At 38.9% G+C, this 23,757-nt stretch overlaps 1 protein-coding gene across 1 annotated transcript in view; it reads right to left on the bottom strand.

Annotated features, from left to right (window-relative positions):
• The window catches only part of NRXN3 (neurexin 3), a 721,730-nt gene that overhangs the window by 84,454 nt on the left and 613,519 nt on the right, over positions 1 to 23,757 (bottom strand). The window contains exon 14 of the mRNA XM_062576209.1: positions 23,136 to 23,138. Within this exon, the coding sequence (XP_062432193.1) occupies positions 23,136 to 23,138 (3 nt within the window). The remainder of the gene's footprint in view (positions 1 to 23,135; positions 23,139 to 23,757) is intronic.

The raw sequence follows: 23,757 nt of genomic DNA, 5'->3' as shown, positions 1-23,757 counted from the left end.
CTGTTCAAATTAAAATCATCGGTAGACAGAAGCTTAAAATGCAGTGGAATTCTACATATATATGGGGCTTTTTCGTTGGGAACCCTTTTTTAAAAGTTAGTCTTTCAGGTTCAAATGGTAGGTTTGGGGGTTCTTTTTATATACGTGCTCTTATACATATAGCAAAATATGTTATGAAAAATGATAACCATCTAGAAAGCTAGCAACTTTGCCAACTAGAAAAACAGCTTTCAGCCCATTTCAGCCCATAGCCTATTTGGAGTGATAAAGAATTGCTGCAGTCTTGCACTGGAAAGGACTGATTTCATTATCACACTCAATGAAGGTTTTAACTTCACATTTCCTCAGCTCTGCCTGAAGGAAAAATGATACCCCTGATAACCAAAGAACATTATTTAAGCTACTTTGCCAAGGAGTTTAATGATAACTAAATTATTTCTCCTTAAGAAAACTAAATTGCAAAGCTAGTTATGTTCAGTGTGCTTAACATAATGAGACTTTGTACTATTGCGGGTTAAATAACAAGCTGGTTTGATTTTCTATATAGCAGTACATTGCATTATGCCATGGAAGGGTTTTACAGCATACTCTGAAGGTGAAAATAAAGACTATCTAGTAAGCAGTCCTTTAACGAGTTTGTGGTCTTTTCTTTTCTTTCATGTTTGTCAACATTTAAAACAACATCTGGATTTAATTAGACATCACAGTTTGATCTCATTAGTGATTTCAGGACAAGGAAAAATTTAATTGTACCACAGATAGTAATTTCTTATATTTGGTATGGATTTATCTTGCTGCTACATATAAAATTAGCAAAGTGGACCTTTTCTTAAAACGTGTGTTAACATGCTGATGAGTCTTCCAGGTTTAAGTTTCTTATAATGGTTTCTTAAAATAGAAAGTGATGAATTATAAACAGGAATTTGTTAGTTACAATAAATTACTATATTCTAAAGGATAATGAGATGGATTCTGTTCTTAGTTATCTATTGATAAAATGGTAATTACAGTCCAGGCTACTACTATTAATGATATGACAGGCCACATTAGCGCCCTTACAGTGTTATGTATGGTAGAAGCCTTTCTGGCAAGGAAGAGAGAAAAAACAGAAGGAGGAAGGGGGCAGAAGTCCCTGCCCTGGAGAGTTCACGCTGTAAGCAACTGGTATTTCCATCTGAGGAGGCAAGCCAAAACCCATCTTTTAATCTGAGCTTGCAATGTGCTTTACAAACCTTCATTAATTAAGTTTAATGTCACCCTTAAGAGGACAGCAATTACTCAACCAGATCAGAGGAATCATCCACCTATCTAGACCAGTGTTGTGGGGAAACTGGTGGGGACAGAAGCTGTCCCCACAAGAAATGCCAGAATGTCTATATGCGTTTTACGCATCAACATGGACCACAACTATCGATTGTTCACAATTTCACAGTGTGTTTGTGTTGATGATTTAAAACAAATTTAAATCCCTTTCCAGAATACTAAAAAATATTACTGAGGATTTTTTTTATTAGTATATATTTGTTTAATCCTCTTTTGAACACTGATAAATTCTTTGGTTTAGATTCTTTTTGTAATTAGTTTTACATGTTAATCATTTTTTCTATCATCTTCAAAAGTATCACCTTTCAAATCCATTGAAATACTACTGTTCTTGCAGTTTTGGAAAGGACAAGTAAGAGTTCTACATATCATCCCAAAATCATTCAGGAACTTCAATTATGCCTTCTTCTGTCCTTCGTCTGCAACAGTCGCAACCTCCCCATGATTTCCTAATGCAACTTGCTATTGTGTTTCTTGTCACCTTTAGCAACTATTTTTTGAACTTGTTCTATTTATGGTATTTCAGAATTTTATGAGCAGAAATGAATACCATATTCTTGGTGAGGATGTACCACTATTTTATATAATGCCACAATTAGTAGGATTTTCTAGACCATTATTTCTGTATCAGTGTAGTGTTTGGTTTTTTTGACTTCTGCTGTGTAAGGAGCAGATGTTTTAACTGAGCTGCTGACAATGTCCCCCAGGGTGTTTTCTCCTAAATGGTTACAGTTAATTTAGAACCCAATAATGTGTATGAACAACTCAAATTATTACCTGCAATGGGTATTGCTTTGTATTTGTCAACAACGGATTGCATAAGATGTTCTGCTGTCAGTGCAGCCTCCTTTATTAGGTGCCTCTGAATTCTTCAGTCTTCTTGGACTACTGTAAATAATTTTGTATTATCTGCAAACTTTGCAGCTTCACTGTCTACTCCCTTTTACACATCACTGATTAAACAGTGGTCCTCAAATAGAAATTTGAGGCACCGTTCCATGCAGTGTGTGTGCCTGGTTCAGGCACTTGCTCTTCCACTCTCTCAGAAACCTTTTCTTCTTAACCTAAGCACTTCTCCTTTTCGATATTTTGACATCTCTCCTCCTGAAGAGATCAGATTTGAAGCATGTTTTTCTCTAAAAAAAAAGCTTAATTTATGGGACAGATTCCACAAAAATCACTCAGCAACTTCAATCCATTTTAGGAAATTTAATCTCTCCCTTTACTTTTCTGTTGTCAAGCTGACCCAGGGATCCTATATTGAACATCTTGCTTCTGATATTCCACATGGAATAATTGTTATCTTGTCACTGCACATAGTAAACCAATGATTGCCAAAACTAAATACTTATCCAAATCCGTGACTTGGCTGGTAGTATAGACAGAAGCCTAGGTCATGATCCTTTCCTAACTTGTAGATGACATAATTAGCTTCAATTCTAACATGGCAGAAAAGGAAAAAAAATCAAATTGTAAAGGATAGGAAGAGAACAAGGAGGTGAACAACAGAATAACTAATATGTAAAAAAAAAACTGTGTCAAGCCAGTCTGATTTCTCCACGAACTGCAGATACAGGTAAAAAGAGAACATGTTATATCCCAGAGATCCTTCAACACAGTCTTATATGTCACAGGGATACTTGGGTGCACAATAGTGTAAGAACAACTTTGGAAGGGGGTATGGAAACCACATTCAAAGAATAAAATGGAAGGATATATTGAGTAGGTTTGTGCTGTGTTTGGTACTAATACTTTCTTTAGGACTTGGATGGTGGGGTAGGGATGGAAAAGGGGGAGTCAAAGAAATCTTCAGCTTACACTAAATTGAGAGCTTGCAACCAATTAAAGAATAGAATTTAATTCAAATTGATTTTGAAATAGGAAAAAAAATTGAAAATATAGGAGGAAATGTAACAAGGATAAACAAGACTGTTTACAAAAAGTTAGACTAAACACCTGCCTGACTGCAGAAGGAATTAGTTATGTGGCAGTTCTGAAGAGGAGGATCTGGAGATAAGAGTATATCACAAGATGCATAACAGTCAGAAAAAAAATGTGCTGGTGTTAGACTATAACTCTGCTTATACTCCCTGGTTTGTTGTTCACCATTCTATCACAAAAATAAACCTAAGTTGTAGTATTGTTTCCTTTCCAACAGATTCAATGTTGGTAAAGCTTTATTTTAAGCACGGTGTTTGGGCACTACAATTCAAGAAAGATCAATCAGTTGTAGGCAGCAGGAAGACAGCAACAAGAACAATCAGAGATCTAGAAAACAGAGCCCACAGGTAAGACTAAACAATCTGTTCTTTAGTCTAGAAGCTGTGGCCTGTACACAACAATAGTATTAACATATGTGAAAGGATGCAGCGAAGAGCACCACATGCACAGTAGACAAGCAAAAAGGATCTGCAGGAATGAAGATTTCAGATGTTAGGATAAATTTCCTAAAGATAAAGATAAATAAACATCAGAAAGATTTTGGTACAGAAATTGTGGAATATTTATTTTTAAGAGTTTATTTGTAAGAACTGATTAGACAAACATCTGTCTGGATTGAGTAGATGCCCTTATGAGCTTCCTTCCACTCTTTTTGTCTGCAATTCTAGCTTAAAAGAAAAATGCTTTCAAGAAAACCGTTGCAAGAAAAATGCTGAAAGTAACAGAACCGCTTTTGTGCAAATAGGGATAGGTCATGACACTGAGGAAACAAGGCTGCACTGTGCTAGTTAAAATACCTCTTTTACTCTCCATTTTAAGCTGAGAGCAATAACTGAAATGACTGCATCCATCAGAGATGGATTGCTAGCATCATCTGTGTGATGTGACTAGCATCATCTAGTCACAGTAAGTGACTGGAGTGAGATACTCCAAATTACTACTCACTACCTCTGGTGTGGCACTGATTTACCATACAGCCTTAGGCAAAAAGCTTGAGCTTTCTGCATTTGCTTTCCTGTCTCTGAAAGAAGAATGCATATCTACCTCAAAAGTATGTCATAAGCATATCATTGTAGAAGCCCTAGTTGAAAAGTTTTTTTGTTTGTTTGTTTTTTAAATCAACAAAGTTGAGAAAAACATACTTCCTGTAATTCTGTTTCAGATAACTTAGGACCTAAGTTATCTGTTTCAGGACCTAGAAGCATTGTTCTCTTCTGCTGTTCCTAGTGCCTGTATCACACAGGCATTTTTGATCCTTTCAGGCACACTGTCAAAATAGCTAAAGTAATTTCCTGTGAATTCATGGAAAGGATCTCAGCAGATGGTCATCACTTACAGTTTTGACCCATTTCCTTGCCTTCTGTTCGCCTATTTGTGTAGAACAATTACAGCTCCTAGCAAGGGCATTTTTAATCACTTTTCTCAGTGGAATAAACAGTTTCAATCTAAGAAAAGGCTAGCCTACAAAACACTTTTTCCTGAAGTTCCTGAATGAACCTAGCTCCTATGCATCTGACCTGAAATCAAACTACTCTGGAAGGGTAAAGGTACAAAACTAGTCCCCTAAGCACTTACTTTTCATCTCAGAATCTCAAGGTATTTTATAAAATTAATTCAACTGAGAAATGTCTTAGGAGAGATGCATCTTTACACATAAAGAATGGAAAGTTAAGTTAGAGTTCAGAGAGTTCTAGTGATTAATTCAACATCATAAAGCAGGGCAGTGACTGATCTGATCTGGAAACAGGATCCTGATAATCTCATTTGCAGTTGTGCATGCTACAATAACCTGTGTATATAATTTGTGCATGTACAGAGGAACTGTTTATTTGTGAAGACAGACTGAAGCTTATCATTCTAGCTTCCTTTTACTTCGTAAGAGTTAATTTCAAAACAGGTTCAATTCTCAAACATGGAAGGCATAATTTACATGTTTTAAGAAATAATGAACATTTTTAAAGGATAGAATCTTTAGCAGAAAAGCATATTGGTTGGCTGAAACTCTTCCAAATAGTGTCTGTCTCATTGAGAAAACCAAGTCTGACTTCCTCTGTCTGGAAATCTTGCATTCCTCATTTTGGTTGTTTCTTTGTTGGATACAGAACTGATAAACTTTGATTTTCATACATGACTTCCCTGGTTTGTGTGCTTCAAAGCTGTGAAGCCCTGAGGTTTGTATTCTGGCCTCAGTTCAAGTCAGACTTCAATACTTAGTGGCAACTGGGGACATGCACACTAAGAGAACACTAGTCCTCTGCACTTAGCTTGCTTTATTTAAGGGAAAAGGGTAAGTTGTTATACACAATAAATGGAAGCCGTGACATGGCACAATGCAGAAGACTTTTCTGCACAGAAAAGTGCAGAAAATTTGATTGTCTGTTTGAAAGAATGCAGTTGGTAACTGATATTCCTGTCACCTTATTAAGCAGCTTCCTCCCATCTTCTGCTAAGTGGTTCGCAATAAATACGTAAGTAAGTCTATAAGCAGCACAGCATTTGCCAAAGCTGCTAAAAAAACAGTCCATCCAGTTACAGTACTCTGTCCTTTCATGTACCCGGAGAGATTATTGGTTTCTCCAGTCTCTTATTCAGTCTCCTATTTCACCAGACCAGGTAATCTTGTTTAGAGCATCCAGTACTCGTTTCTAGCAATGACCACATAAACCTACATTATCACTATTTATAGTCATTGCCCTGTACCTATATGTAAGACAATGAATATATGTTATACAAGAAAACTCTTGTACCACATTACTGCAGAAACAAAGTGCTTTCTAGCAGTGTATTAAGAGCTATGATGAAACCAATTGCTATCTCTCACCATCTTCAGCCTAACCTATTCTGCTGCAAAACCTATTTCTCTTCAGCAGAGAGAAAGATCTTTAAGTTTTTGTCCTGGGCTCCACTCTCACAGGAACAATGATCCTGGGGGAGAGGCTCTCTGGAGAAAAGTAAGAAAAAGAGAAGGGCTTCAGGAGATGAAGCAATCACAAGCTAGTTGAAGAGGTGGGAGATGGAAGTACTCTTTCCTCTTGCAGGTCTACCTCTTTCTGGTTTGAACTGAGCAAGTGGTCTGGAATCTGGGATAAGATGAGGCCACAAACAGATCCATGATTCACTGCAGATATAAAAGTGTCCTGCAACTTCTCTTATCTTGTGTAGCTACTGGTGATTCAATTGCTGTTGGTTTCTTTTAGAAAATGAGCTTAAAATAATGTTGCTTAAGGAATTCATTATAGCTAAAATATGTACATGAATTCATACGCAAATGAGATGGCTTTCAGATTCTGGAACGTTGCTTAGTATTACCCAGTGTCATAGAGTTGGGAATGCCTCTTATACTGGCATCAACCTACATGTCAAAGCTCTGCATCTCTTACTTCCTAGTCAGTGATTCATCATTTTGTACTGCAGCAGAAGCCATACGCCATAGCTTTCTGACAAGCAATGCACAAAGACAAACAGCAAGATGGCCATTTGTTGGAAAATTATCATCTCCCCTCTCCTGCATACAACCACACTAAGAGCTGCACACAAAACATACATGAAGAGCCTGTATGAACACGCCATCACGTTTTCTTCAACTCAGCTTCCAAAACATCATATCCAGCACTAGACGTATTTAAAAAAAGGTTTCTAAGTCTTTATATTACCTTTATTTGAAACAGGCTGGCAAAGGTAAATTTTAGCAGTGCTGAAGACCAAAGATTTCTCATTATAAACAAAATTTCTCTTATCAGTAGGTCATAAGCCTACCCTACCAACATTTTTTCTATTTCTGTATGCCCTGATGCAAAGATAAAGGTAGCAGGGAAGGGGAACACTTCAATGCTCATTCTGGTCATATTCACCAGGTACACATACAGGAAGTAGTAATTAAACTATTTCAGTTATCCACCTCCTGATTTATCCTACCTGGATAAGATTTCAGGTGATGACTTCATATTTAAAGGCTTTAACCCTCTTCAGGCATCTGCTGGATCTGTTCCTTAGTATCTATGACGCTCACAGGTGGGATTTTTCAGAAAAAATGGACAGATATTATCCTTACAAAATTAATACATGAATGTGCAGCAGTATGATTATAAGTGTACCATATTCTAAAGCTATGCAAATAAAAAAAAAACCTCTGTATGTATAGCCATTTTGGCAGAGGATTCAAGGATGAATCATGCTACTCTTCGATAAACTAACTAAAGTAAACTACAAAATTACCCTATGACTGTCCATGACACAGCTATGTTCTTTGGCTAAACTTAAAAGATCAATAACCATTATGTAGTGCATGTCTGCTAATATTTTTTTCATTAACCATTAAATAGCATAAAAATCTCTGTAATGTTGTTGTATCTCCTCAGAATAGGAATGAAGATTCCTGTAGAATAACTTCCCTGTTCTCAGAATTGCAAAGGAAGAGGCTTTGCACCACCAATGATGTTAATAAATTTGAGAAAGAGAGTGTGAAAGAGAAAGAGTGTGACTGATTGCAACAAAATTCATTAGCTTCAGAGGTCAAGGCAGTCAATATTTCTATTGGATTTGGTTACCTATGGGCATCTGCAGTGCCCTGACCTGGGGAAAAAAAAAAAAAAAAAAAAAAAAAAAACACACACACAAGTTGTTGTGGCACTTCTTCCATAATTTATGTCATTCTTAGGCTAATATGATCATCTTTTCAAGCCCTAGCATAGTATAGCTAGATCTACACAGTCATTATCCATTGGTCCTTGCTGAAAGTGCCAGCCAACAGATAGTGGCAGAGCATCAGTGAATAAGCCTCCCCAAACTTCACTTTATGCTACTGGATTATCTTTGCCCTTGACTTGGTCTGGTGGCAAACATCTCTACAGACAGGAGATGAGCGGTAAGGGCTCATGCAGAGCACTTCACTATTAAATAGCCAATGAGGAAATCATCTATCCATGAAGAGTATTCTTTCCAGAGTTACTCCTTTTCCAGGACAGCAAAGGTGCTCTGAGATATTCATAACTGCAACGGTATAAACAGGAACCAGCAGCTTTCCAGCTGATCCACTTTCAACTTCACTTCCATTTGCACTTCCAGACTTGCAGCTCTTCTTGAGAAGAATCACTGACCCAGTTAATAAGGAAAGTTCAGAATTCTGGAGTTGTCCAACTCATTCCAATAAGGCTACAAAAAATCTATTGTAACAGTAATACAAATGCCAAACCTAATGCATATAATGGAAGATGGCATCCTGGCTACACAGTAGGCATTATGAATGACCAGCTTTTGTTTGCCTCACTTCTTATGGCTGCATAGGCATATGAGCTAGTTGAATATAGCCCTGAATTCCTAGCAACATTTCTACATAATCCCTGTGAGAATTATACAAGTTGCCAGCTCTTAGCTTCTGAAGTTGGGTTAGTAAGTCTCTTCCTGAGGGAAGCCCTCAGTGAAGAGATGGTGATACATCTACTCTACTGGCGTGACCTCAGAGAGGTTTCCTCCAGAAATGGTTAAATATTCAGCATGGGACAAAGTGATGCTGCAATGGAAAGGTGTCTTAGAAAGTGTGCTTGGTGCTTCACATGAATTGGGGAAGGAAAGGGCAGATAATATCAACGCTTCAGCAGAGGTGAAGGGTCCTACAGTGCCACACTTGACAAACAAAGAACAGTTTACCAAGTCATCGGTCAATATTAGTAACCAAGTAATCGGTCAATATTAGTAGCAGTTTTCACCTAATTGCCTGACCACTGTTTCATATCTGAACTAGAGGTAGGCTGTAATAAGCTTATCAAAGACTTCTACAGCTGAAGAAGCAAAGCAGTTGGAGCCAAGCCACCAAACCAGCTACAAGACATTGAGCGCTGTAATACCCACCCACTCATTTCATGAGCCATAGAAATCTTACAAATGATAATGACTCTCAACCACCAATGATTCGTATTCAATGTGTGCTAGAAGTCTACAGGCAGTAAGTACTGTCTCTCATTCACATGCCTAATTCACACAGACTCCTTTCAAAAAGCAGGTAAAGCATTCACTGAGTTAAGAAAAACCTATATAACAGCAAAATGGATCATCTTTTATTTTCAGATATTCTTTCCATTTCAGTGAACATAACATCACTATTACTTATACACGCCAGCAATGCAGAAGCTCATCATCTAATAATAACCCAGGCAGTATTAGAAGTTGCTGTGACGCTTGAAGTCTGAATCACCTTTAAGGTCCTTCTAGCTGGGGACAGTCTGTTTGAGACACGCTGCTCGACAGAAAGTAGAAAGAAAACATTCCAGCCTCAGGGTTTCTTAAATATTCAGCAAAAATTAGGAAAGCAAGAAGCAAAACTGTCTTGAGAGCAGTGCTGTCAGGAGATGACAAAACTAGTTGGAGTTTTAGGTCTGCAATGCTAAAAGAGAACTTCCTCTCAGCCTATATATGAAATACAGGCTTTATAGAGAGAAGGTTTTACAGATATTAAGACACAAACAAATTATCCATGCATTAAAAAGTACTGTAAGTATTAAATTAAGAAAAGCAATAATCCTTCTCCTGCATGGTGCAGATACCAGACATAAGAGCAGGCAAAGGCTGATAAGAGATAACTGGAACTCACTATAAACTGACAGTAAGTCATTGTCATATACAAATGAAATGTTGAAGAAATTAGATTAAACAGTGAAAATTCCCTCTTGCCCATTAAAAATTTGAAAGACACTGTAATTCAAACCAATATTAACAATATACATCACACCTGATTTTAACACCCACACAAACACTAGCCCCACATTTACATTCAGTTTTGGAAGAGTTCAGACAGTTAATAACAGCATTTGGTAGCTGCTGGTAACTATCAGTTACCACACGACCTCCTGCTAGCATGGTAGTGCTATCAACAATTGCAGCCTTGAACAGTTCAAAGAAGAGATGCCAAATTGTACAAATATATACCACAAACAAATAAGTACATGGGCTCACTTGGACATAATTGCAACAGTAATACTGTAAGTCTATGTGATATATTTGCCTGCAAATCATAAAGCTCTTAGAATGTTAGGTATGCAAAAGAACTTTGCAACTTCAGTAAAACATCTGTAAGAAAGATCTAATGGAAACAGTATCATGTTTTGTCTGATAGCCTAAGTGTTCAGAATCTCTACCAGTTGTAGTTATTTCTGGCTTAGAGCTCAAGAAGTTCTTTCTCATTAAACTAATCTGACTCAAAGAAGCAAGTTTCCTGTCATCCTTTTACCCCCAATCTGAAAGAAAGAGATACAAGCAGAAGAGATACAAGCAGAAGAAAGAGATACAAAACATCCACAGTTTTTTCACAGATGACCAGGGGATGCCCGAACTAAAAAGCCCAAGTTTGAGACTGGTCACTAATTTCAGACTGTTGCTCCTTCTGTGCCTCCAGCTACAGGGAAAAGCCATCCAAGTTCCCTGCACTGCAATAATTCTCCTTCAGGCAATACCCATGCACTGGAGATACACTCAGCTGTTACCAAACACCTATGGTGTGTCTCTTGCTTACCTCTAGCCATAAATGGGAGCTTTTCTCAGAAGTCCTAACAAATTTATGTTGCTTATGCAAGGCTCTGGAAAACCAGTACCAAACAAGATTGGAAGTCAGTCCCCAGAAAACAAAATGCAAGTTATTTTTACACAGCTCAGAATAGAAAACACAACATGTACAGCTTATCATCTGTTGTGATTAACTTCAGCCTCAGCAGCGATAAATGCTGAGCTTCATACACATTTTCAATTATCTCTGCAGTACCAGAAAGGAGGGAAGACAGCACCCATCTTACCACACGACCATGCTTGGGAGCTAAGATCAGCATATATTTAGTTTGCAAACTAGCCAAGTGTCAAGGGCAACAATCACTTCTACAGGCTCCAAAAAGAATATAGCTACTCCCGACTCTACCTGTTGGGTTTCTTGTGTTCAAAAAGACTCATCTCAAAGAAGGTATCTGGCTTGAGCACTACTGCCAGTGTTCTCCAAAAAGAGGTGTCAACTGAGGGCAGGTATATTTAGACTCTAGGGGTAAAGATCCATCAGAAACAATGTGGTAAGATTAATAGTTTTTTCATCCATAGATCTGAAACACTTTCCAAAGGAAGAAAAATAAGAAAGAGAACAAAAAAAAAAAAAAAAAAAAAAAAAGTGCATCAATGCCTTATTACATAAGGGGGAAACGGTCATTCAGATGTTAAAGTGCTTTGGGCAATATTATGCTGAAAGGTTGTAGTCCAGGAACAAAATGCTGTGAAGTGATTATAATAAATGGTGTATGTAATAGAAAAGGACTTCACCCATTGACTCATTTAATCTTTCCCATTGTAGGACTGTATAGTTCAGTCCCACAAAATTTGTTCTGGTGTCCTATTTACCTGTACTGGAAAAACAGACTACAGCAGTTAATTTACCAGCAAGAATGGCTCAGCACTGTAAATAACAAATGTTTTCACTGCTCAGTTACCTACAAAAAAAACCCAAAAAACCAAAAAACAATCAAACAAAAAAAAAAAACTGTTCAGGGAAAAAAGAACAAAACAAAACCCCCAAAAGTTTGTGAAAATAAATGAATGTTTTCAGTGTTCAGAGCTATTTCTGTATCTCTGAGTCAGTTCAATTATAACTGTCCTCCAAAAGCATTACCATCCCCGTGCAAGGCCATACAGGTCCTTCACCACCACTATCAATAGATAAAAGTTAACAGAAGTTGTTGAGAGGCCTGGATTAAAAACGTTATTCCATTTTATGCAAATTGTCTTCCCACATATGCCTATTCAATCTATTTTAGACTAAACTGTTTTGGTTATCATTGTCTTGGAGAACAGAAGCACTAGGACAGACCTCTTCAAAGACCCCAGTGGTCATTCCTGTATCTAATGCAACACATGTAGCAGTTCTCTGAACTCAAACTTCCAAACAAGGTGTTAGAACAGACATTTCTGTTACATTTATCATTTCCTGCTAGAGTCCATCTGTGGCACCTCTGGTATATAAATTTTCACTCTAAGTTTCATTGGGTAACCACTGCAACAAGTAGGGATCATTAAGATTTCCTCAAAAAGGCAAAAACCTAATTATGAAAAGCTAGTTCAAAAGGACCCTTCAGCAAAAGTAGTCAAATACTTTTCCCTCTTCCTACTGCCAAAACTATTCATTCTTGCTTGGGTAAAACAGGAAATAAGCAAGAGGGAAAGTAATCTAAAAAAAGAGTGAAAGCAAGAAGGAAGGAAAATAGAAATTATTTTATGTATGTAGACATGCATCACTGAAGTGTACTCATCCAGACATTGTCTACTCTTAACTTAGTTTTCCAGGTTCCAGCTACAGTTAGAAGGATTTCTAGGGAGTAGTTCATTCCTCCTAACCCAGACTTTAAGATGGGTTAAGACCTCTAGAGACACCCATCCCTTCCCATCAACTATAAAGGAGATTAAAAGTACTAGTTATGACTGTCTGGCCAATTTTTCTTTTGCTAAAGTTCAGCAAGATGATTCACTCTGCACGTCTCTAGATGTTTATCCATAATAGAAAACTATGTCAGCACTGACAGGTATGACAGCATAATCTCCAAAGCTGACAAACAACTTGTGAATAAAACAGTAAGCAATAACCTCATAATGTATATTTCTAATATAATATGCAAGTCTGAAAAACTGCATTTTGAAGGACATTTGTAATTCATATTACAGAGAATGCTTCTCATTATGCAAGTCTTGCACAGCCTGGTGCCTTAATTTTGGCTACCTTAGAGTCTGTGTAACATCCACATAACCAATATAGAATGTGTCAAGTAAAGAATGCAATAGGACTGCAATCTCAGTTAAGCCCCCAGGAAGGGGTGCACTTGCTACTGCTGAATGACAGCAGTAGCCATCTTGAGAATACAGGCAGGTACAAAAGACATTCCAGCTTGCACAGAGGAGAGAGAAAAATGTTCAGAAAAGGGACAGCCTCAGCACCAGTCAGAAACAGCTAGTTGCCAACTCCCCCCTCCCGATCAGCTAAGATCCAGAAGCAGCTTAGAAATAACTGTATTTTTAAATACAACTCAGTTATGTTTTACCATTATACTTGTCTTTTATGACTAACCTTTCAAGTTAGTTGTAAAAAAAAAATATATATATATATATACATATACACACACACACACACACACACATATATATGTATATTTGAGCCTGCACCTCTTGTTTTACTTCTCACTTTGTCTAGTGGTAAAAACAATCTCAGATTCTGGGGTGTAGAATTCTGCTGTTACTCTGCACAAAGAATGCAAATAAAGCTGTTGCTGAAAAGCCTTCAAGTATCAGCAATCCAGTGTAAATTCATAAGTTTCCTATCTAATCTGTCAGGCTGCAGCCTGCATCAAAAGCCACTGAGACAAGCCTCTACCAGCAGAAAGTAAGCTCTCAGTAATAAGGGGCAGGCAATATAGGGGATACTATGGGAATACTAGAACTGTGAGTATCATAGGTACCCATTTCTGCAGCAATCAAAGAATCCCTGGTGGGCTGACATGTACTTCAAGAACAAAATGACAGAAGCCCTTGGGTGCACTGGGAAGCATATACAGTTTAACTCACAAACTGTCATTAGGTGGTAAAAGATAATTACAGACTAGATATTGCTTTATGTTTCCTCACAAAGGTCAAAGCAGAAAAATAAAAGGTCAAGAGAAGGCTTACATAGATTAACTAGATAATAACTAGATAAATAACTAGATTAGAGGCTTGTTTATCCATCCACTCTCTTGAATTAGTGAATACAAGAAGAAAAATAAAATATCTCATATCATTTTTTTTCCAATTTTGGTTTAAAGGAAGAGTCAGGCTATTTTAATTTATAGTTAGCTACATCTTCATCTTTCCACAATCACTACTGTGACTACAGTGAAGTTGTATGTGACTTAGCTTTGAAGTTAAAGTTGCCTGTAACTGGCACATGATAAGTTTAATGAAGGGTGAGTTAATCTGCTTCTCCAGTACACACTGAATTCTAGGCTGTCTCTCTTCAAGGAGCAGGCTGATTTATTTTGAGGAAAGAAGTTAGGAAAGGAGGGTAGGAAGAGAAAGACTTGATCACAGAAACCACCAAATAACACATGTATGGCTGACCAGAGATCCCAGTCTCATCTACACCATTTCATAATACAAAAATAATATAGGGTGCAAACCATCTCCCCACTCTCAAACTAATTTTAAATAAATAAATGTCAATATTCCATATTACGTGGAATGTGCTTCTATGTTACCATGGCTATATGAGTAATAAACATCCTAGGAGAATTAGATGTTTTCCTGAACAGTGTTTGCAGAAACATTAGCCAGGATAGTATTATAAAAGCTCTGGATGCCTATGAATCCTCACGCTCTGGGAATTGACAAGCAGGGACAGAGCCCAGTGGAAACACACCATACACATGCAAAAGTTATGAGGAGGTGCACTGGACAGGTAACACTGTGCTCTGAAACTTCCTGCCCATTCCATGGTCTCAGTTATTTTCTACTAAGCCCATCAGTCAGATTATTAATAGCCCTGCAAGGTAGATTCCTCCTCCTTTTCCTCACAGAGAATAGCTTCCTCATTTCTGCATTCTGCAAGTCTGCTGAAAATAGGAAGGACACACTGCATTGAAAGGGCACAGGCACGCTACAGTGTTTTTGAAGCTGCAAGAAGCAATTCCATGCCAGTGGTTTTGTATCAGTGGCTAAGGTTCGTATTCAACTGAGATCACAACAAACGAAAAGCAGAAGCCCCGAAGAAGTGGTGGTGGGGGACTAAAGAGGACTAAGAGACCTGCATAAGAAAGGAGGGGGGAAAAAAATGTGATAACTGAGATAATGGTAAGGTAAGTGGGTGGGGAGAAAGATGCAGGCTGAGATGGAAGAGGTTAAACCAGAGCCCTGGGAGTCTAACAATGTAACTGTGAATTCGTTAGGGGGAGATAGCTGCCGCTGACAGCACATAAATGTTCCACAGCAGAGCAGCTTCAGAAAGCACAGCAGAGGTCATTCAGAAGAGCAGCACATCACAGGCAGCCTTTTTTTAAATTTAAGAAAAAAATATCTAGAGTTTGACGCAAATAGTTTTTCTTCGATTTATTTTTCAGGTAGGTAGGTAGATAAAGACAACACAATGAAGTCTGAAAAGCATGTGTGCGCTCATCTTTTTACAGAAGCCTTGAACATCGCAGCCAGCATCCCAGCCTTAGCGAGACCACTGTGCAGGTGTGCCACTTGTGTATTTTAATAAGAAAAAAAATCACACTCTTGGACAGGGAAATAATTAGGACTCATTTGGCTTTTCTGCTTTTCTTTTAAGACTTTGGGGGAGCAGGGAAAAAGAAATCCTTCAGAAGCTGTAAGATTTTATTCAGGTATAGTAGAGAATGCAAAAGCAATGAGGAGCTTATCAGAATAAGCCAGTCTCATGGGATGCCAACACAGTGTGCAAGGAATAAGTGTGCAGTGTAAGAGGCCAAAGCTAAAGAACATTTTAGTGAAAACCCTAAACTTAAAAAAAAAAAGAGTAAGAAAAAGAAAAGAAAATCCATGGTTCAAAAAGGACTTAAAAGTGGCAGAGCTGTAAGAGGAGAAACAGCAGTCCCAGGAAAAAAAAAAATCAACTGGGTGAATACAGCTAGGGAAAAAGAATATTCTGCTGCAGCAAGTACTCTGTCCCAGCAAATGCTCTGGATCTGTATCTCTATTTGGCACTACAGTATGTAATACCATGTAGGAAACTTCAATAGAAGAATTGCAAGGGTACTGAAAAGCCTTGCCAGGATAGTCTTGTTTACAAGAAGAATCTCTGACACACATCCTTTTTGACTCTTGCTAAAATGGTTTAAGATGTTAGCACCCCTAGCTGTCTGCCTCAGTTGTCAGCCAGAGGTTACTACCCCTGCAGCAAAGGCAATGAAGAAGAAAGAGTCCATTCCTCTGCTGCTCTGTTTCATGAGCCAGCATGCAGAACAACCTGCCAACCAAAAGGGGCTGGCACTATAACACAGGCTGTGCAGACCAAAGTAGCTCAAGCAGAAGTGCATGTCCTGCCCTGGCAAATCCTGACTGCACAAGTATATGCTCTGCCAGGAGGCAGAGAAAGGGGTGGGAAAAGAGAAAGAGACACAAGTGACCTTTGAAACTGCAAGATTCACCACGGAAAGTCTTTCAGAACCTCAAACATTAAAGCTTTGCCATCTCTGCCAGAGTTGGCCACTTGCACTGCCTGTAGACTTGTGCCCAGCTACCTCTGAAAACAAACGCAGTATAACCAGGTAACAATAAAATCAAGTTAATAAGGGTTTACCTGTGGACTACTTTGCTTGTTGAGAAGTAGGGAACATTAGCTCAGGCAGTGTGACAAGATGATATGGAGAATCCTGTTGCCCAAAGTGAATTCATTAAAACCTAATTTCAACACTGCTAAACTGTTGTTCAGACCTACTCCTCTTTCCTTAGCAATAAGGAAAACAAACAACCCCCCACAACAACAACAAAATACCCCCTCCCCCCAAGAGAATTAAATTACTTAGCATCTTTACAGAAGAGAACTGCTCACACAGGTTAGCAAGGTATGCTTACACAGGTACAGCCATGAAATGCAGATGGGAAAGATACACTAACTAATGCACTTAACTTTGCATGTCAGAAGGGGACATTGTTGAAGTGAGACAATGTTCTTATTGAAATCATTTGACCATTCAACCATTTTTTAAATATGAGATTTAGTCTTGGTGTCCTGATGCAACATCAATTGGTTAATTACATCCTGCCTCTATGCTTTTGCTTTTAGCTTTGCAGCCATATTGCAAGTGCCTTCAGTTGTCACCTCTGATCACACTGGTTTAATTAGGTACTGTTAAACAATAGCTAGGCATTATCCTACAAGTAGTTTTATATCTGTGGTGGGAGGGGGAAAAAGAAAGATCCTTAGACAGTCTGTAATGTATTTTGGAAATGAGCTTTGCTAACACCTGTTTTCATTACTGTTACTATGTATATGCAGTGCTCTGCAAGGTGCCATATTGTCTACCAGAGACTGAAGCCTTCAGTAAAGGAGATCAGAAATCATTCATTTCCCTTGTTACAGAATGAAGAATCACACCTCCATCCAGTGAGATTTGGCTGATTTGCCTCAGACAACTCCATCTACCTGGCATCATGTCAAATGCATCAACTGGATTATGACTGTCTTCAAATTACACATTAAGCAGAAAAGCAAACTCTGTATCCAGCAGCAGGAATGACTGACTCCTGTATACAGTCTGATGCCAAAGAAAGTCAAGAAAATGAAACTAAAATTGGCTTCACTGACACTACCACATGGGCCACAGCCCAAATTTCACTGTTCTGTGTGGACGAAGTTCAGGACAAATGCATTAAAACAGAACAGAAATAGCACCTGGAACAGTTTGATCCTGTGAGATGAACAGTCACTGCAAGTAGTGATTAGAGGGGAAACAGAGAAACCAGTCCCACTACAGACACCATACCAGAGTTGTGAGACGGTCTGCATCTCTCTTTTCCAGGTCTCTTGCAGTATTATGTGAACTTCCAATCTTAACTGCCTCTAAAGGCCCTTTCTTCAGTTATTCGCATTTCTTGCGATAGCCTTTCTAACCTTCTTTTGCTTTTAAAGGTCTTCTTGGAGAGCAGAAGGAAAGAGGAATGGAAGAGGTCTGGGTTTATTTCCCCAATTCTTGTCTTCTACTGATGATTTTGCACAAAACTACAGGACTCCACACAAGTCTGAAGTTAAAGGAATTTGCCATATAAATAAAGTGTAGTGAAGGAAGGGATTTCCAGCTCAGAGAGACATAATTAACAAGTGAACTTCTGATTTCTAGGAAAAATATACACCTGTTTCAAGTTGATAATTCATTATTTCTTTTCAGAACCTCAGACTGCATTTTCAGACTATTGCAGGTAGAAGGATTCCTGAGCTGAGCAGCTCTCAGGTGCCCAAACAACACATGTGATAGCAAACACTGCAAATGCAACTTTCCAGGTGGAGCTGTATAATATTAATCACCTATCTTGTCTTCTCTGTAATGCCTTATCAGAAAAAATCAGCTATTGCACTGCCTAAAACCAGTTACCTCTTATTGCTACCATAGAAGAGGTCTCTCAGCTTTAGAAGGACAAAGCAAGAAAAAAGCAGCTAAGAACAGAAAAAGTTAAAAAAAAATCCCCCAAATCCTGACCTTCAGCTACTGCTGTCATTAGATGTCATTGAGTAGAAGAAAAATGGTCAGTAAATTCAGAGTGGCCAAGCCTAATAGGTAATGGCACTGACTGGTTATGTCTCTGTTTCTCTGTCTGCCTTTAAAATGATTCTTGATGTTGGAACTGTTATTTACATCCTCAAGTCTGTTTCATTCAGAGTCACTTGGGGAAAGAGATGACATTGCCCTCCCTTCAGCCTATTCTTCCCCTCCTAACAGGAGCCCTGATGCCATTAAACTTTCTAACCCTATGGCAGCCTTTGATGCCTCATCTCCACTACTGCAATAATAAACAGAAGGAAGTAAATCCTTGCCAAGAGCCACAGCAGAAAAGCTTCCCAAGACCCACCTTGGAAAATCTGTCCTCATGGAAACAAGAGGCTGATTCAGACCCAGCACCTGATCCAGGGACCTATTCAGTTCTGTACAAACTGTTACAAGAGCAAGCACAAATGGAGGGCTGCAGCTTCACTCCAATTACTACAGCACCTCCTAACACAAAAGCAGATATGGCAGATTCTGGTCCTTGTGGTTCTTAAGAGCCACATTTTCCCTCCTTTCTGATTCTTGCCAACTCAGCCTCTCATTTCTCCCAGGAAACATGAAATGGTAGCTAATGCCATTTCCATGGCTTTAGTCAAGAAAGGACAAAACAAACAACTTGCAAGCACAGGACATCAGCTAAGAGGCAGTCATAGAGACATCAAGCATTTGCACAGCAGATCCAGCCCAGGGCAATAAATACTACAGCCAAGCAACTAAAGATTTCTCTTCTGAGCTTGATTCTATAAACAAAAGGACCACACATGATCAGCCATCTGAGCAACCAAAGGATTATCGAGCCTCAGGCCAGGCATTGATGCCTCACAACAAATTGGAAATGAGGGAAGAACTCCTCCTCCTCTGAAGAGGCTCCCTCTACAGCTGTTCACTCCAAGCCTAGCGCACGGCACGGCACGGCACGGCACGGCACGGCACGGCACGGCACGGCACGGCACGGCACGGCACTCCCTCTTCCCATCTTTCTCTGTGATTTCTACTCTGGCACCCTTATTTATGTCTAGCAGCTGTAAACCCCACCTGATGGCTGAACCTGAGCACCTGCATGCAGTTCTGCTACAGAGTGGGACCAGCTGCCCTGCTGGCTCTGGAAGGAGCCCATATGCTCTATTGCATAGATCTTCCTGGCACTGCTAAAGCTGAATACCTTCAGGGACTTAGGATGAGCACACAGTAACTTGTGACCTGCCCAGCATATCGACATTTCTGCATTTCATTCCTACAGATTTCCTAAATGTCAAAATGAAACAAGCAGGTGACAGCAATGGCCACCTTGACAACCATTGCTCTCCAGCCTAAAGGCAACTTCACTTGCTCACTTAACTAAGGTCCAAAGTGCAGCAGAGCAAATAGCAATGCATTAGACAGCGAGGTGACAGCTTAGGTAATATACGTAAATGGTGAGGCACATGCAGGAGGAGTTGAATGTACCAGGTGTACAAAATCAGTTTGAGTTTGCTTTTCTATAAATATCTCTAATGAGGTTATGTCTGTAACAATGAAACAAATCTAGGCACTAGAAACCCACATGTTAATGTAAATGTTAATACAAATACAGAACATTGCTGTAGCAGAGAACAAGTGGATTAACTGCTGCCTAAGTGTAATCAGCTGGGAGCTAAGATGATTGTCTCTAAACATATTTGCAAGTCTTTAGCCTACCCTGTGATGGCAGAGGGTATTATGCCAATACACCCACAACAGAGTAATAACACTGAAAGTAAGGGGGAAACTCATCCTACAAAAATACGCTCTTATAGTGTAGATGTCAAGTCGCTCCTCGTTCTATTTCTTTCAGACTTCTTCTTTGATGTCCATTACCATCTTATCGCAGCATGAATGTATTTATAGAATGAGTGGTCACATTTGTTAAAACAGCCACAATGTGGAAATAGAGAGGTAACATGATCCTTAATATCATACAAATCTACGCCTTACTACAGTCTCTCCTTTCTGCATTTCTCTTCTCAAAGGGGAAAAATAAGCCAGCATATTATATATTCTAAGCTTAGAGAAAGCATACAGGAAAGCTTTTCAATAGCATACCAAAAAGCATGCCACATCTCCATATCCATATCTATTCTTTGGTCATATTCCATTCCTTATTAAGTTTGCTTTCTTAAGATGACAAAGACTGAAGACAATTAAAACTCAAATCTACTCAGTAGGTGTACATATTTTTACCTATGTAAACCTAAGTGATACCAATTCAAAGCATCCATTTTCATTTTTACCAAAGCACAAAGCAAATTTTCTGCTGTACGCTATAACAATCTGTAGGATCAAAACTGGAACTACTGGGTCATAGGGACACTGTGAAAGAACTAGGCAAGGACTAGGCGGGGGAAATGCAATGCTCCATTGCAAAAATTGGGAGAATTTTCAAAGCTCTACCCCTGCTACCAGACTACTGCCTGCAAGCTTTGCTGCGAGGCAGGCCAAGGACTAGTGTAATTTTTATTTTACTACAGGGAATGTAAAGAACTACACAGGCAAGCAGTTTGTCTGCAGCTGTTGAGTAAATGACCTCGGCTTAGAAACCAGTAGCACCTTGGTTCAGAGCCTGCATTCAGCCCACTATATCCTCTTGATTTTCTAGCTAAAATGCCACAAACCCAAGGCAGCTCAGCAGCCCACCTCCTTCCTGCAAAATTTCCATGTTACATTTGCCTTGGCCTGCCCCATCCATCTTCTTGTCATTAAATCCACTCTCACCTCTCATGCTTCCTGCTGTGTCAGTACATTAAGTTTTCTAACAGGAGGAAAATATATTAAAGGAATAATAATAATAATACTGATAACGATAGTCTAAAAATACATATTTCTTGTGCCTTCCTCCATATTTCCCCTCATTCGATTAGTCTCTGAGCAAGAGCAGCATTTATCATTGGGGCAACAGATAGAAGATAAAGACCAGTTTGAATTTTGCTGTGTGCTACCAAGTGTGTATGTGTGTGCTCAGGCAGCAGGGAGGGAGTAGCAGGATAATCTGTCATTTTGTATATCTGTGCTGCTGGAGTCAGTCAGGACTGGTTCTCCATTGTTACTGCAGATTAAAATCATTCATGTCCTTACACATATATTGGAGGTCATCCTTCAGAAAAAATAAAAAGATGAGTATTATGACTGAGTTAAATTCAATCTATTTGTGCAAGTCTCTGCATATGGCCTGGGCACTGAAGGTACTGCTAGGATACTAGAAGAAGATAGTGTACTGTGTTTTTTCCTCCTTACCTGGCCTGAAACTTTGCACATTAAAAACGAGTTTTCCTGCTTTGAAACAATTGCTGTAACAGAGCTGTTGGAAGGAGGAGAGGTGCTTTTTGTGACAGTCCAGCTTGAGCCTGTCTCTGAACTGGGATGGAAGAAGCCATGGGGTCTCAGAACTCACTGAAACAGTACTACTTAAATGAATCACTCCTAGCTTGGTAAAAATGGCTTCCGTTTTTCTCTAGGGAGGATAGAGAGGTGTACAAAGCTAGCTCTGGAGTAGTTATAAAGCCATATGGGTAGAAGTTCTTATCTCTTCTCCGATACTTTATCTATCCAAAATAGAGCTGCTAAAAGCACTATCCTACCATCTCCAGCCATGTCATTCTCCATCTTTAAATTTAGCTGTTGCCTTCCCCTCTCTTACCATGTTAATTTATGCTTCTTGTTCTCTGGCGCTTATTAACTTGTCTGCACCTCAGTATGCATCCTTGCTCTTCCTCCTTTTACACATTTAGCAATTTGATCATTCCTAACTTTTCCTTTTTCTGCTCTCTGACTCATGCCTCCTAACAAACTACTGGTGTGCCTAAAAGTGTTCCTTACCTTACCCACAAAACTCTCAAAGCAGTCCTGAGGGAAGATAACCCCTTCATGGGCCTCTATAAGACTGAAGAGCCAATAGACCAAATTTGCTGCAAAAACACACTATCAGAAAGCTCAGGGGAAATATCTGTATCCCATACAATACTGAGAGAAATGGAATCCAAGTCCTTAGCCCTTTGGCTTGATTTTTCTGTTTTAAATAATTTTGTAATCAAAATGATCAATATCCTATGTACTCATGCCATCTAAAGGAGAAGAGAAAGGATTGGTGGTTGTGTAGCCTCCCTTACTAACTGCTACTTCTAAGAGTTAAACTGTGACAGACATATCTTGCAAATCAGTGACAATTCATCCCATGAATGAAAAAAAAAAAATAGCAGAAACCCTTCCATTTCTGCTAATTAGCAATGCCATCACTCTACAGAAAATCCAAGGCATTAATCAGATGGTTTCAGAAAGTGGGTCTGTCACAACAGCTAGGATGTGTTTCTGCACATTCATCCAAATGCTAGGAAAGGAGCTAGGAAAGGTAAGAGGCCCATTCCCACCTTTCAGCCAGTCTTATCAAAAAAAAAAAAAAAAAAAAAAAAAAAAAAGGAAGTATTCGCTCTGGAAGTCTTCTGGCAATGTCTGTAGCTTCTAGGCATTTCTCTGAAGTATATAAATAGTAGCAGAGCAGATGTGCTGTAACAAAACTATCCAATCCCCCAACTATATTTGAGCTATAACCAATGATTCTACTCCATTTATTCTACACAGCTGTTTTTGCAGTACCGGCTCTCTTCATCTTATACTGTCACTGTACAACAACCCTAGAACACCACACCTTTCCTATCCTTTCATTTGGCTTGTGATCAAATCGTTGGCCATCTGCATAGCTTTAGTTCCTGAGTACTGTATTAATCAGATTTTGAAAAGAATCTTCCATGTGACTTACAAGAATCCATTCTGACAGGGTAAACAACATGTCTAAATACACAGACTGATACTGTGCCTCGAAAGAAAGTACATACTGATGTCATTTAGAGTACTTTCTGGGAAATGTATGCTTGCCTGTCTGCAGAAGATAGGTATCAGTTTACTGCAGCTGTTATTATAGATTCTTATCATTTTATTACAGAATATAGTGTGCTTTTTGTTTCCCTAATAACAAGAAAATATTTCAAAATTTTTACTCAGGATAAAAAATCTTATCAGAAAAAATCTAGTAAAGTGTTGAAAGATTTTGACTAGCTCCCTCTTCATATGCCAGTCCATATCTACATTTCCAGACATCAGCAGAACAGAAGAACCACATATGGGAAAAATATCAGCTGATACTCTGCTGCCAGTCCCAAATGATTGTTCAGATCTGCAGATTAAAGACAAGGCAAGCTCAGCCCTTGTAGAAATGACT

Source organism: Rhea pennata, chromosome 5 (assembly GCF_028389875.1).
Source record: "Rhea pennata isolate bPtePen1 chromosome 5, bPtePen1.pri, whole genome shotgun sequence".
Taxonomy (NCBI): domain Eukaryota; kingdom Metazoa; phylum Chordata; class Aves; order Rheiformes; family Rheidae; genus Rhea; species Rhea pennata.
The sequence above is the reverse complement of the archived record's forward strand: the minus strand, read 5'-3'. Positions and strand labels throughout refer to the sequence as shown.